At 39.4% G+C, this 15,010-nt stretch overlaps 1 protein-coding gene across 3 annotated transcripts in view; it reads right to left on the reverse strand.

Moving 5' to 3' along the window:
- Positions 1-15,010, reverse strand: part of LOC146316543 (transcription factor SOX-6-like) — a 151,564-nt gene that overhangs the window by 36,181 nt on the left and 100,373 nt on the right. For all 3 annotated transcript variants that reach the window (XM_084734171.1, XM_084734169.1, XM_084734170.1), the window contains exons 8-9: positions 6,117-6,237; positions 4,749-4,828 (exon numbers count right to left, since the gene is read on the reverse strand). In XM_084734171.1, coding sequence (XP_084590297.1) covers positions 4,749-4,828; positions 6,117-6,237 — 201 coding nt within the window. The remainder of the gene's footprint in view (positions 1-4,748; positions 4,829-6,116; positions 6,238-15,010) is intronic.

Consider the following 15,010-nt stretch of genomic DNA (forward strand, 5'->3'; position numbering starts at 1 on the left):
TTCAAGAAGCAGAACCATATTAGTTTCACATATCTATAAAATATAGAGGGGTTAATGTGAAGTGATTCCCTTCAAGATGCTGAAACATACCAGTTTTACATGTCTTTACGGTATACAAGGGTTAAGGTGAAGTGCTGATTCACTCCAAGAGGCAGAAACGTGTCAGCTTCACAAAGTAAGCATTTATTGCAAAGTTGTCAGACTTGATGGCACCACACTGTGCAGGTGTTTTTATTGTGTCCATCCCGTCTAGGTTTTGTACAATTAATTTTTTTCAGTGCTGAAAGAGCTCCTGTACCACAGCACAAAGAGCGCTACTGGCAAATTTTTTGAGATGAAGATACATAACTAAACAAGCACAACTCATAAATCTCATCATGATTGCTTTTGGCGTAGGCATTGTTGTCAAAACAATGTCCAAACATGTGCTGGAAGCCAGCGCCTCCGTCTCACAAAAATTCCTCAGATAATCACCCTTTTTTTTTCCCTCAGTCATAAACACTTCCCCGCGCTCTCTGTCTTCCTCCTTTTTTCCCAGTCTCCCACTCGATTCCAGCCAACGCCGTGATGAGAAGCTTCCTCTTTCATTCAGGTTCTTCTCTGCCTCCCATTCTCCATGTCTCAGGCAGTGTTTAAATGTGAATGAGTTTGCATCTCCGACATCATTCATCCTCTTACCTCTCACTCTTGTGCGAGAGGTAAGAGACTCTTTTGATCATTTCAAAGCCAGGAGTGGAGATAGGCTGCATCGAGGCTCCGATCCCCTCAGCGCAGCACGGCGCTTTGCTAAGTCAATAGCGGCTAATGAGGGCCTCGATAAGCGAAAACCACAATTCAAATTGAATAAACTGAGATAAGGATTCTTGTAACATCCAAAAGCCATGCAATGGTAATGACTGACATGATGAAGCAATATTGTTTGCCAGTGAAAAAGCTTTTGAGGGCTTTTGTTCTTTGCTCTAATAGTAGGTACAGCAGGAGGGGTGACAGGGTCGTGTTGAGAAATTCCAAACCGCCTTCAGGGAGTAGCGAGTAGTTCATTTTTCTTTGCTTTTTTTTGTTTTTGTTTCACTTTTTTTCTTCTCTTTGCAAATATGTTCTATGATAACCATTATGCATAAGTGCCATTCTCAAACCACAGGTGTCAAGCGGCAATAAAATATTTGATGAATTGCCCGGGCCAGGTGTTGTGCTGGTGGGGCGGAATTCCTCTGTGATTCATCATAACAGCTTTTGTCTGACACAGCTGACAGGCAGCAGATAAGCAGGCTAACATGTTAGCGTCGACCTATAGAGCTTTGTCATTAACCAGTGTGTTATGTTGATTTACTACAAAAAAGTTAACTCCATTCAAATTCATAAAGAAATAGAAAGGAGGCTGAGTCAATTAATGCATGCTGGGCCTCCTCCAGCTTCCATTTGTTTCCCACTCCTTCAGACATCATCATGTTGCTCTTATGGATGTTTTTTGGGTGTATTTATGTATAACCCAAATTCCCAAAAATTTGGAACATTGTGCAAAATGGAAATAAAAACAGAATACAATTATTTGACAAGATAAGAGAAGATATTTAATGTTCAATCTGATTAACTTTACCATTTTTCTTTTTTTGTTTGTTTTGTTTTGTTACAGGTAAACAGGTTAACTGGTAACAGCTGACAGTATCATGATTGGATATTGAAGGGGAATAATCTTAGTCGGGGTGAGGATCACCACTTTGTGACAAACTGCATGGGCAGCTAAGCTGATCTGATGTACTGATGCAAAATGGTTTAATGTTCTGTGGTCTGATGAGTCCACATTCCAGATTATTTTTTTGTTTTTTGAAAATAATGGACCAAAAAGGAAAAGGGCCATCCAGATTGTTACCCGCGCTATCTTCAAAAGTCAGCACCTGTGATGGTATGGGGGTGTGTCAGTGCCCATGGCATCATGAGTAACTGTCACATTTGTGAAGGCCCTACTAATGAGAAAGGTTCTGGGGCAGCATATGCTGCCATCCCTGCTTATTTCAGCGAGACAATGCCCAGACATATTCTGCACGTGTTACAACACTGTGACTTCATAGTAAAAGAGTTCAGGTATTAGACTGACCTGCCTGCAGTCCAGACCTGTCTCCTGCTGGCAATGTGTGCTGCATTATGAAGCCCGCTGCTGTTGAGCAAGTCTTATATCAAGCAAGAATAAATAAGAATTTTCCTTTCAAAACTTCAGAAATTAGCGTCCTGAGTTCCCAAACACTGACTGAGAGTTAAAAGAAAAGGTGATCAGGTATCATAGTGGTAAACATGCCCCTGTACTAACTATTTTGAAATGTGTTGCAGGCATCAAATTAGTTTTATTTTCAAAAAACAGTCAAATTAATTTGCTTAATCATTAAATATTTTGTTTTTGTACTGTATTCAACTGAATGTAGGTCGAAGAGTTTTTGAAAATAATTATGTTCTGTTTTAATTTACATTTTCCACGTCCAAACTTTTTGGGAATTTGGGTTGTATAAATACTGGAAAATGGAGCAGCTGACAATATTGGTTAGTTGCATTAAGAATTAAAGTCAGGAAATCATAAAGGTAGCATGTGTTACCATATTTGAGCAACTTTTTGGTGGTATTTTTTCACTTCCAGTGATTACCTGCCAATCACACAGTGTCTTTCTTTGATTTTCAGTTGTTGAAGTCAGATCTGTCAGTTTCACAAGCTTTTTAACTGTACAGTCAGTTAATTATCACTTCTGATACAAAATAGCAAGTTCTTCTCTTTTTATTGCTAAGGTCGCTGGTGCTTTTACTCAGGTAAAATCTACCACACACTCAGGTTTTATCTTAGCCTTGGTCTCTAGATCTCATATCCCACATAAAAAGGTTTCATGCACGGGGTATAGATTAATTCACTATTGTGCTGTTTGAGCCGGCAATGGATAGGAAGCATACAAGGCATTTTATTATATGAAAATGTTACAGGTTTTTCTTTTCGCCCACTTGAACTCAGGGCGAGGTTAAAACAAGTAGGAGTTTCATTTAGTTTGCCAGAGCTCCTTATCTTGACTGTCCTTTCTATTTATCAACTCACTTCTGTACAGTTGTCTTGGGTTCTGGCCTACTGGTTACACCCTCAGGATTAGATCCATATGTACTTTCTCAGTGTACAAACCCTCGCCCTTATGGCTGCGTCTTTGTTCCCACTGCTGTTGTTTATTTGGTTGTGAAACACTCACTCGAGTTATCATCAGATATTGAAGAGGCACTTCTTGAGTTTGCTTTGCTGGCCTTTACTCTGACACCGACTCCAACTCCAAAATGATGTAACGTCTTTTTTTTTTTTTTTTTTTTTACAACACTATGAAAGAATAATGATAGGATCAGTGGGACGCAACATTTCCTTTAGTTCAGGCTTCAGAAAGTAAAACAACTTTACTTTAGGAAGGACTCATGCCTCAAACAAAAAGGGTAATTTCAGGTTTTACCAGAAGTGACAAGCAACAAAGTACAAATACTTTATAATTGTACTTAAGCAGTGTTTTACTTGAGAATTTTCTTTTTCTTTTTACCTTCCTACATGTACACACAATTATCAGTATTTTATTGTCCTTACATTTTTGTGCATTTACTTTTAATATCATCAAGCGATGGCGCACCAGTGTCTGGAATTACTCAACTGTGCCATTTCACTGAATTTTACTCTCTGTGTAATAACAAAAATGTAATTTCAGTGATAAAAAAAAGTCACAATTTCTCAATTTGAACATTGTTACTTATATAGAATACATTGTTATTCATTTGGAAGATTTTGACATTTATTTAGGACATTTTAAATACCACACAAAACTAAATCTCACTTATTCTCCTCTCCCAAATCGATCCTTACAACCTGCAGTCTGTCAGTTTGCACATGTGAAATCTTTCCTGATATGTTGTTGTTGACACTTCTGCAGCACTTGCATACTGTAATATTTCCCTGTAAATAGTTTACAATTCACAAATATCGGTTTCATGCTAAGGTTCTGTACATATTAATCTTATACGCTGTTGTAGTGTGCTGAATATTACCTTGGTTAGGAATTTTGGATGTAGCCAGTGGCTGATTGTTGGCTAACAAAAATTCTAGGCCGAAACCAAAGTACTGAAATTTAGCACAATAATTCGGTTGGTACCCTGAAAAGTTCAGAGTTTGGCACCCAACCCTATGCATGACAGATGTAATGGGATGAAAACAACATTAAAAGATGAAACAGACAACAGAGGGAGACTCCTGGCACAGAAACAGCTGGTAGAAATGCCCTTCAGATGGCTGCTTTTTACTTTTATACTCTGAGTATATTTCAGAGACTGTACTTTTTCACTTCTACTTGAATAGAAAAGTTGAATCAGTACTTCTGTTTTTGACAGAGATCTGTTCTTCAATGTGTGTAAAAAATCCTTGGTGCAAAGTTTTTAGGAGCTGAGAAATGACTCCAGGTGAGACCGAAGTATATTTCACACACAAATAAACACCCTCCCCCACCAACGTTCACACCCTCACATTTCACCACGTCATTGTCAAACAGTTTCTGCTCATCTCCACCATCTGATCCTTTTCTTGTGGGAAGGTATTACTCACCCATTTTGTGCAATTTCATGTCAAAGGTTTGTTCACACCAATTTAAAAAAAAAAACGTATTTTCTGACTCCTTTAGAGGCAGTCATGCAGATAGTTTTGGTTTTGTTAAGATGGTGATGAAATTTCAGGAGACCAGGTGTTTTGGTCTTACCTGTAGTTGTAACGGGCTGAGCCCAGACGCCGCTGCAGCTGCCATTGTCGATGGAATGAACTGCATGGGGTAATTCTCACCTGTTGAAAAACAACACATATTGTAATGAGAAGTGGGGGGAGGCACAAGAACTAACCTGCTCTTTACCTTCAGCCTGCCTCTGTCTGTCTCTGTCTTTCCGTCTCGCCCTTTGTCTCCTTCCTTGTTCCTCTCTTGCGCTCATGTTTTTATTCATGGCGAATGAAACATGAAGGGTCACAAGTGTTTTATTCGAAGGTTAATAACGCTCATTGTCGGTACACATGGGTGCTCGAGACTGGGGTGAGCAGAGTTCAAGTCCAGCGCTCCCTCATTGGGATGCACTCATAAATTCATATATGAGCGCCGTGTATAACCCCTACTGTTTGTCCCTAAAAGGCTTTCCATGTCCGAGCCTTTGTTGCAAACAGACCAAAGTCGAAGGAGAGTGTAGAATAATGGCTTTTTAATTTTCATTTCTGCCTCTCTTTGCGGCCTCGTGGGACTGTATGTTCAAGCAGTAGGAATAAACATGGATTATTCTGTATGAAATACAGAGGGTCAGTGGTGCGTGGCGTCAGGCAAGCACCTGGAGGAATGCATGGAAGAAAGGAATGTGTGAAGGACGAGGAGAGAGGAAGAAGCAGGTGGTGCCACGAACACTGCAATAAGAAGGCTGTGTACTTGAAGTGTGTGTTTCTAAGCGTTTTGGTGCATCTGTTTGTCCAAAATCCTTGTGGACTGCTCAAACCTGCAACATGCACACAATTCTTCAAGTGAGTTCTACAGAATGCATGTGATTTGTCTGTCTGCATTATCTTTATGCGCACATTGTCGGGCCGGTGCGTACCAGGAGAACATGATTGTGTGTGTTTGTGAGTGTGTGTGTGTGTGTGTGTGTGTGTGTGTGTGTGTGTGTGTGTGTGTGTGTGCGTGCGTGTGTGTGAGAAAGTGTGAAATTCCATGTTGCAGATGTGTTGTGCAACTGACATGCTTTCAGCACGCCATAAAAGAGACATTCCAGTCCTCGCTGTGTCCAATGTATTGTTCCTGACGTGAACAAGCAGGGCTTGTAAATCTCTCCGCTCATTTCCAGAACATTCCTCACCTGACACACCTCATTAACATAGACTGGGATCCCAGTGTTTGTGTGCGTGTGTGTCCATGACAAGAAGAGAGTGAGAGAAAGACAGATAGAGGCCCAGTGTTTCTTTTATAGTGACTTGGAGCTTTTGTTTGAGGGGGGTGCCTGTTTATCCAGAAAACATATAGTTCCTTAACACTCACCAGTGTGCGATTTATCTCGAGCAATTGTTCAGTGCTTGTGTGTGCGTGCATGTGTTTGCATACCTGGCTTGTAGGACATGCCTGGTGGGAACAGGAAGCCTTGCTGTGCAGCAGCGGCAGCAGCCAGAGACCGCTGGTCGTGTGGAAACACTGGGATCATCAGAGGAGGCATGTGACCCTGAACCTAACACAGAGAGAGAAGGGGGAAGAGAGGAGAGAAATGTTTGAAGTTGTTATGTGAAAATGTCATTAAAAAATGGACAAGGTAACTAGAAACACTTCTGACTTCTGACCACTGCATACAATCAGGATGTAAAGGGGCATCATTATCTGTATCTGTAACCACTGAATCAACAAAATTATCTGTCTCTGTATCTGTAGATAGAAGACCAGAAAAACATTTATACTGCAAGTCATGTTAAACCAGGCAACTGTTCATTGGCAATGCGATTGTGCCTTTAAAACATTAAGTTTATTTAATATTGGGGTATAGTTAATTATGAAATATATTTCCACATCATCATATTGTACTTTTCATCTCTCTTTTTTTATCTTAATTTTTGACAAACCTGAGCTTTATGAAGTGAAACTGAAAAAAATGTTAATAACATTAAGAGGAAGAACTCCTCATAGCAAAGATATAAACTAGAAGAGTGCAGATCTCCACCAGGAAACCAAAAAAAGAATATTTGGATGCAATCCCTTTGCAGTTACCAACATTAATTAACTGTAATTTAATAACTGTAACAACAATTTGCATGTAAATAGTTGCTTTCAAGCACTGCTAGTACTCTATTAGACATTTGTGTGAAATTTTGTCATAATTCAAGTATGAATTCTTGAGTTATGGCCAAAAATGTTTTGTGAGGTCATAGTGACAATTGTCCACCAAAATGTAATCAGTTCATCCTTGAGTCCAGGTGGTCATTTGTGCCAAGTTTAAAGAAAATCCCTCAAGGCATTCTTGAGATATCAGGTTCACAATAATGAGATAGCCATGGCTATTGCTGGCATGGAGGCAGAAAAAAGTTTTTTCAAGGTTTTCAAAATCATCATTCACAGAGGTCCTTGAGCATATGGTCCTGAATGTGCACAAAAAATAGGCTGATGGGTCCAATAGTATGTAAGATAAACTGTGGACAAGCTGCAGAGATGCTGTATTCATGTTTCTTGATGTGTATATTATGATATTATAAATTAAAATGAACAACTTATGTAAAAATGTAATTATATAAAAGCAAAAAGTAGTACTGTGAATGTTAATGTATTTGAATAGCAGAAATATCTGTTTCCACTGCATTATTTGTGCTTTCCTGAGTAACATATGGTGCATACCTAATACACACACAATGCAAAATCACAGCAACTAGAGAGACAAAATAGAAAACCTGAAGAAAATAAGGGAATGAAAAATGGAAGGATGGAAAGAAAGGACTGTCATATGAAGAGATAAAAGATAAAAGCAATGATGGAGAAAGCAAAAACGCAAAAAAGGAAAGTCGTGAAGAGAAAAGAAAGAGTGAAAGATATAATAAAAGAGGGAAAAAAGCATGATTGAAAAATAGTGAATACATGTAATGAGGGAAAGATAAGACCAAAGAGATTTAGAAATACAGCTGACAACAGCTAAACCCAACTCATATACTGTAAAAAGAACAAAAGACACACTTCAAGAATTAAATGATCAGCAGGGTTGAGACGGAGCTACAGAACAGAGAGCAAACAACAAATGAAAACGTCCATTCTTGAGAGACAAGTGTAAAAATGTTGAACAAACTGCCTTTAAAACAACAGAGAGAAGTAACAGCCGCCTTTCATGTCGGCTTGAAAGACTCTTAAAAACTGTGGGTTCTGCTCAGTTCAGGGACTGAGGGCTCGAACTGACGAGAGATATCAAAGATGAGCCTGCGGGATTACGGCTGCTTGTACTTAACCACCGGACTGTCTGTCTCACTCTCTTCCCCTCCATCTCTCCCTTTATCTCACCCTGTTCTCTCTTTAATTTGTTCTGTCTTGTAAAATTGTTTGCCTCTCTCTCCCCTCATGTCTTTCTCTCTGTCTTTCATTGCCTCTTTTTTCTTTTCTCTCACTTGTTTGAAAGTCGGGCAGATTTTTCAAACAAACTAAAGGCATTAAAAATCAAATGTACAAAAGAGCTGCAATGACTAATTGAAAATATTCTTTATGGACTAATAAATTAATTGCCAACTATTTTGATAATCAAATAATCATTTTGAGTCATTTTTTAAGACGCAAAGAATTGTTTAACAAATGGACAAATGGAACTGCGTGTACTTTGGTTATTTCAGTTAAAGAGAGGGCACTTTTAAACCAAAGGAAAAAATATTTACTTGTTTTAAGCTTATATCAGTCATGCTTGCAAGAATTAATCTATAAGCAGAAGCAATTACATTTTGGGATAACTTAAATAACTTTTTGTTCAAAAATGCATTTACGCAATTTGCTGCATATAATTTTCTTCACAGACAAAATCTTTTAAATTATACAGAAAAATAAATAAATTCTGCTGTTAAAGGAAGGTTTCACAACTTTTTATTACTGTTTTCAACTGTCTACCACTTAAGGCACTTCTTTTCTCCCATTTTCTCTTATTCTATAACATTGTCTTCTTTTAATTTGCCTCCTGTTTTCTTTTTGATTTTCAAATGACTCATGTTGTTCCTCATGAGAATAAATTCAATTTTTTTTTTCTTTGTCAGATCATGATGCAAATAGTTTCTTCTTCCTGTTTTTTTTCTCTTTTGTTTTGTAGGCAGCATTTGGTTAGATTTTTCTTTGTCTTTCTTTTTCATCCTCTCCCTCTGTATTTCCTCAATTTTCAGTTAATCGCCATATTGTCTTGGCCTCTGTATTTTTTAGTTTAAGTCTTCTTTCATTTTCATTTTCGTCTTTTATCGGGGGTGGGTATTAACAAGTTAACACATTTTTCCTTAAAAATCAAAAATGCACATTTTTCCCCTGGCCTGCAGTGCTATTTATCCATCTATCCATCTGTTTCTGTGTAAGTTGCAATGTTTTAGAGATATCGGCTTTGGACATGTCTGTCTTCTCTCCAATATAATAAACTGCTCACAACAAGGTCTGTGGATTATCTTGAGCAACCGGGTCATGATTTCTGGAAAGAATTTTTCAAATGCATTTCTTGGCACTTTGAGTGCCACAACCTGAGTGCCATTTAGTCCCATTATATTGGAGAGAAGGCAGACACCTCTCCAAAACTCCACACCAAAACGCACTAGATGGATAAATAGCACTACAGGCACTAGGAAAAATATGTCCCTTGTTTTTGAGTGAACTTTCCCTTTAAGTCATCTTTCTGTCATTATCCATTTCTTATTTATGTTGCTGTTTCTCTTACATTCTCTCCTCGCCATCTCTTGTCATTTAAAATCTTAAAAGTCGGTTCAACCGTTTTGTCGCTCTCTGCTCTTCCTCCCATGTCGCCTTCTGTTTTTCTTCTTTTTACGTTTTACGCTCTAAGCTTGAACGCTTGTTGACACCTCTCTTTCTCTCTCCATTTCCCTCCTTTGCTCTGCTCAATGCCGTCTACCTCCATTCATCTCCTTTACTACCAATTCATTAACCACGCTGACCCCTCCCACTGTCCTCCTGGGACGTTTCATCATTAGAGCCCAAATTTACACAATCAGCATGTTGTGTGGTTACAGTATTTCTTTGCATTTGTGCTGCAGGGTTGCGTTGTTGAATTAGATGTCCGTCCTGTGGGATGTTTATGGTGCGTGTGTGTGTGTGTGTGTGTGTGTGTGTGTGTGTGTGTGTGTGTGTGTGTGTGTGTGTGTGTGTGTGTGTGTGAGGGGGGGATAAGAGGGTTTGTGGTAGGGAGGCTCAAAGAGAATGATTAAATAGAAGGAAAACGATGAACCATCCCTGACTTGTGTGTGTTTACTGAGGCACTGGAAAGATTAGTCAATCTATAAGAAGATCAACAGAAAATTAACCAACAACAAATGTGATAATTGATTAATTGTGTAAATCCATTACTAAGCAAAAAGCATTTGCTTGTTCCTGCTTCTCAAATGTAAGGATTCGCTGCTTTTCACTGTTTCAACATCTTTGGAACTAAATATGACCATAATTGCTGGGGTTATATTCGTGTGTTCGTGTTCTGTCCTTGTGAGGAAAAAAAGTAACGTTTGTTTCTTTGGAGGGGAGGTATTTTGTGAATCAAATCATTTGCCTACAGAATTAAATTGTGGCTAAAAACAGGAATGGAAGCAACAAATATCTATAACTATTCATGTTACTTTAATTAAGTAATTTTCTGTGGGGGTAATTTTTTTTATTCACTACTGAGAAGCCATACAAACAATGAAAAAACCTGAAAATGCTTCAGCAGACACACAGAGGTTCACAGAGATGTCATTATTTGTATGCGTGTGTATTTGTATGGTGTTCAACAAACAAAATGATCTATAATTGGCTAGAAGACCAGAAATGGTCGTGGTTTATACTGAAAGTCAGGCAAATGTTTTATTTTCTAACCAAATATTCAATAGCAATGTAACTGTTGTTTCTTAAAAGCATCAAGTTGATTTAATATTACAATATGAAAATGAATTTTACTTTAATCTTTAACTAAACTAGGTTTTCTGGACTGAACCCCACCAGCTCCAAGTTTTACTCTAGTTGAGTAACAGTGTGTCTTGGATTTGCTGTTCTATCTATCAGCATTTTACACCTTGAGAGTCAGGACATTTCCGTACATTCTGGTTGGTCTTCACTTTATCTAAAGGGTGTTTGAGGTTTAAGATTTAAGACTTAAGACTAAAGACTTGGTTTACAGGGTCAGTGTGTGTATGTGGGCTTGTTTGCTGTCTATATTTGTGGGGTATGACCAGCTTTGTGGACCTACAAGTTTCAGGGGCCGGTTAAGGGTAAGGGTAAGGGTAAGGGTAAGGATTTAGGTTTTAGGGTGAGGATTATAGTTAAGTTTAGGTTAGGGTTAGGCACTTAGTTTCAGTGAGTAGGGTTAAGGTAAGGGTGTGTGTGTGTGTGTGTGTGTGTGTGTGTGTGTGTGTGTGTGTGTGTGTGTGTGTATGAATACAAATCTGTACTGCAAAAGAGCATCAGACATCTGTATCAGCCACGGTTTACATTGGTGGGTGTGCAGTTACATGTGTTCATCACTTGACTGGTTCCTCTTCATTGTTTAGGTCACACTACAAAAAAGCAAGATAGCAATGCACACACACACACACACACTGGAAGTTCAGAGTACTTTTGAGCCTTTCCCATACACACACATACAGACACAAGCGGTCCGATGTCTTGTGACACGGAGAAAAGGGAATGACGAGAGAATAAAAACGAGTCTGTGTCCGAATGGCTAAAAAAAAAAAAAGAAGAAGAGAGAAGTGGGGAGGGGGGGTGGAAGTTATAGAGTGGGACAAAATGCTCCCATTCATTGTATTCCTCTGGGAACACTGGGACTGACTGGGGCTGCTTCACTAGCGCAAACACACAAAGATCTTCTTTTACCGTGGGGAGGGGGAGCGCTGGATGAATGGACTAGGGAAGGTGGTGCTGCGGGGGCCCCCGCTCTGCTCAGCCCCTAAGAAAACACAAGGCCCCCTTCCTCTAACTGCCCACCAGACACATCGCCATACACACCTAGGCACAAGGAACATGTGTACATGCGCAGACACACACACACACTCAGAATTAATGGTCCTCTTGTGTACAGGCAGCAGGGTGAGGGGGCAATGAGGACGTATGGTGTGTGTTGATGTGTTTGAGAAGCAGAGAAGAGACAGAAAGAAATGTAGCCGTCTGGTTGTGCAGTTGGCAGGTATATAGTCCACTGTGCATCCCTTTATTTGGTTCATCACTTCACTTCAGGTAACAATCTGTAAATTCTTACAGGTAAATTATGCTTTGTTACTCACTGTAACCAAATGAAAAAAATAAAAACCTAAGATATTTGTCAGCCTACAGACTCATTTGTAGATTAATTCTATTAATTTAATAATTTAATCTATTAATGAACAGATTAATAATTGTTCTTTGCAAAGGATAAAACCATTGCATTGCTAGATAAACTTTCTGATCAGCAAGTGATCTCTGGAAGCTGAAAAAATCACGGTGATGGTAATTTGATTTTATGGATGCAGACAAAATCCCACTGGCTCTTTTTTATTCTGATCTTAATCTACTGCTATTGTTGACCACATTAGGCTATAAATATGATGATGTTTAATAGCAACACTAATTTAGTATAATGAGAAAAGCTTAACTGAGAGTATATAGATTGTATCATGTCATGTATCTCTATGATGTAAGATAACTAAGTAGCACGCATTTCCTAAAATGTATAGAATGCATAGTAACTTGACAAACTAATGATATAGCAGGGCTGAGCTCTTTTAGTTTGTAGTTGAGTCTCTCTGCCCCTAGTGGTCAGACATTGCTTAATGCAGCTTTAAAAACAGGACACCCCTTCTCCTGGCTCTGCTCACGGTTTCTGCCTCTTAAAAAGTTTTTCCTCATCAGTGTCGCCTTAGAGCTTGCTCTTGGTGGGACCTGTTGGGTCTCCGTGAATAATGTTATAAAGAGTACAGTCTAGAGTTTCTCTGTATGAAAAGAGCCCTGAGATAATTTGGCGCTATATAAAAGAACTGACTTGACTTAATATACTTACAAATAATTACACTGCTCAGTTTGTTCTTTCGCCATCTTGCTACACCCATGTGAGCACAATGACGCCAGAGGTGACTTTAATTGAAGCACCCAGGATTACTGTATGCTTATAGCATTTTTCTATAGGCTAACACGCAGGTTAATACACTGGAATGAGGGCCATTGTAGAGTCAAGAGTTAGCCATTCTCCATAGCTGGTGAGTCCAATCGACGTTATGGGCCTTCCATGGCTTTCCGAGTCATTGTGCCTGGAGCTGTATGTGCTGACGTAGGAGCTGCCTGCTTATCTAACGGCCATTTGCCTGCTCCATTAGTTCTTATGCATGTGTGTAAGTGTGTGCGTGATCATTGTTTGTGCCTGTTTGTCTTAACGCAGGTTTAGCATCCCAGACTATTGAGAACCTCACCTAATGTCAGCGCTTCATTGACAAGAGAAAGGCCTCCAGATCTGATTCAGAAGCACAGTGATGACACAAGGACTTTAGAGAGGAAGACGCTGTGAAGTAGTTTATCTGCAAGGCTTTTTAATCTATCATGACTCATGCATAAAGGTCACATTTTTGGCTATAAATGACTTCATTCAGAACTCATTTAGCTGTCACGCACTGCCAGTTTTGTGTCAAAAGCTCAGATTATAAATGTTTGTCAAAGCTATCTTTATTTTAATTACTCTCCATGTATACACCATAAACAGCGGGCTAAAGAAGTCTCAAGAGGGGGGCAACATATTGTAATTATGGAACAGGCTGTTGACTACATCAACAAAAGAAAATAATACAAGAAGATGAAACCGAAAAGTAAAAACAAAAAGAAAACAAAACTCACGGGACAAGAACTCTGAGGAAGACGAGGAGGAGGGCAGGCAAAGGAGGAGACAGAGGAGTTATAAACGAAGAACAGAGAGAAGGAGGAGGAGGAGGAGGAGTGCGGCTTTGCAGTCATTAATTAGCCTGTTAGCTAGGGCCCGGGCGGTGCGGTTAGGGCCTGTGCCTTTGTGGGCCCGAAGGAAATGGGCCACATATGAGAGCCATTATAGGAACTGACTTAACAAAGACACATGCCTGTCAGCCACCAGGCTGGGCTGGGCCGCTCTGCCTACGGCACACAAAGAGCCCACCACCACCACTGTGTGTATGTGTGCCTGTATGTCTGTTTTTGTGCATGTGTGTATGGGCACGTGTGCTGAACAAGTGTGTTTGTGTGTGTGTGAGTGAATGTCAGGGGTATAAAATTGTCCATATGTGTACGTTAATGCACCTATATCAGCTGTCTTTTCTTTAACATTAACACTTTCTAATAACTATCACTGATAAATGGTAAATTGATAGTTATTTGTTAATGATTACCAGATGATTTGTAAACCTTCAAGAAATCATTCAATAGAGAGATGAACCAGATATTCGTAACTCTTTGTAAATTGTTGACAATTAGTTTGTAAACTGTAAACAACTTACGGTTTATTAACAAAAAGTGTTTCCTACGTGTTCATATTAGTTTTTCAGTGTTTCTTCACGTGTTTGTGTGCATGCATGCCTGTGTGTAACCATATCTATCAGAATGGGGCCTTCGGAAGCGTTTCTTTAACCCGTGGACATCCCCCGCTGGCTCTCCACACCATTTAAAACCACATGACAGGAAACCTGGGTCACTTTGAACTCTGCTCCCCCCACTGCAATAGTGCACCGCACTCGCTGACAAACACACTGACACCATACACAGACAGTAGAGTAAGAAGGAATGATGGAAAAATGGGCTGAAAACAGCCTCCCGCTACGTTGTCATTGTCTCCATTCATAAATCAAATGCCGATAAGACTCAGTTCAATGCAGATCTATCAAACTTTCAAAATTTATGATGATAATATAATAATCCTAACATTAATGATAATTAATAACTGAAGGCTGGTTAACTTTATTTGCCATGATGATGTAATGCTGAACACTGCACATCGGGGAGTTGCAACTGTTCCACTTTTCCAGCAGAAACTTATTTTAGTGTCTTATTTTTTCCATCTGGACATCATTTAGCATTTCAAATTATGATATGAACAACAACAGACACTTCTAAAAACTGGCTTCGCCGCACTGAGGCCTATTCTTCTCAACTGAAACAGTAGCATTTGGTCAGCTCCTCAGAGTATTGGCCTGAGAGGAGCTCAGGTCTGGATTTGATAAGTGGAAACAGACCGGTGCAGCGCTGCCTGTGTGTTTAAAGCCAACACACATCCGACACAGCGTAAACAGCCCGTACCCCAGTGACTAAGCCCTGGAGCTTAGCCA

Source organism: Lutjanus erythropterus, chromosome 13, assembly GCF_056507025.1.
Source record: "Lutjanus erythropterus isolate fLutEry1 chromosome 13, fLutEry1.hap2, whole genome shotgun sequence".
Lineage (NCBI taxonomy): Eukaryota > Metazoa > Chordata > Actinopteri > Lutjaniformes > Lutjanidae > Lutjanus > Lutjanus erythropterus.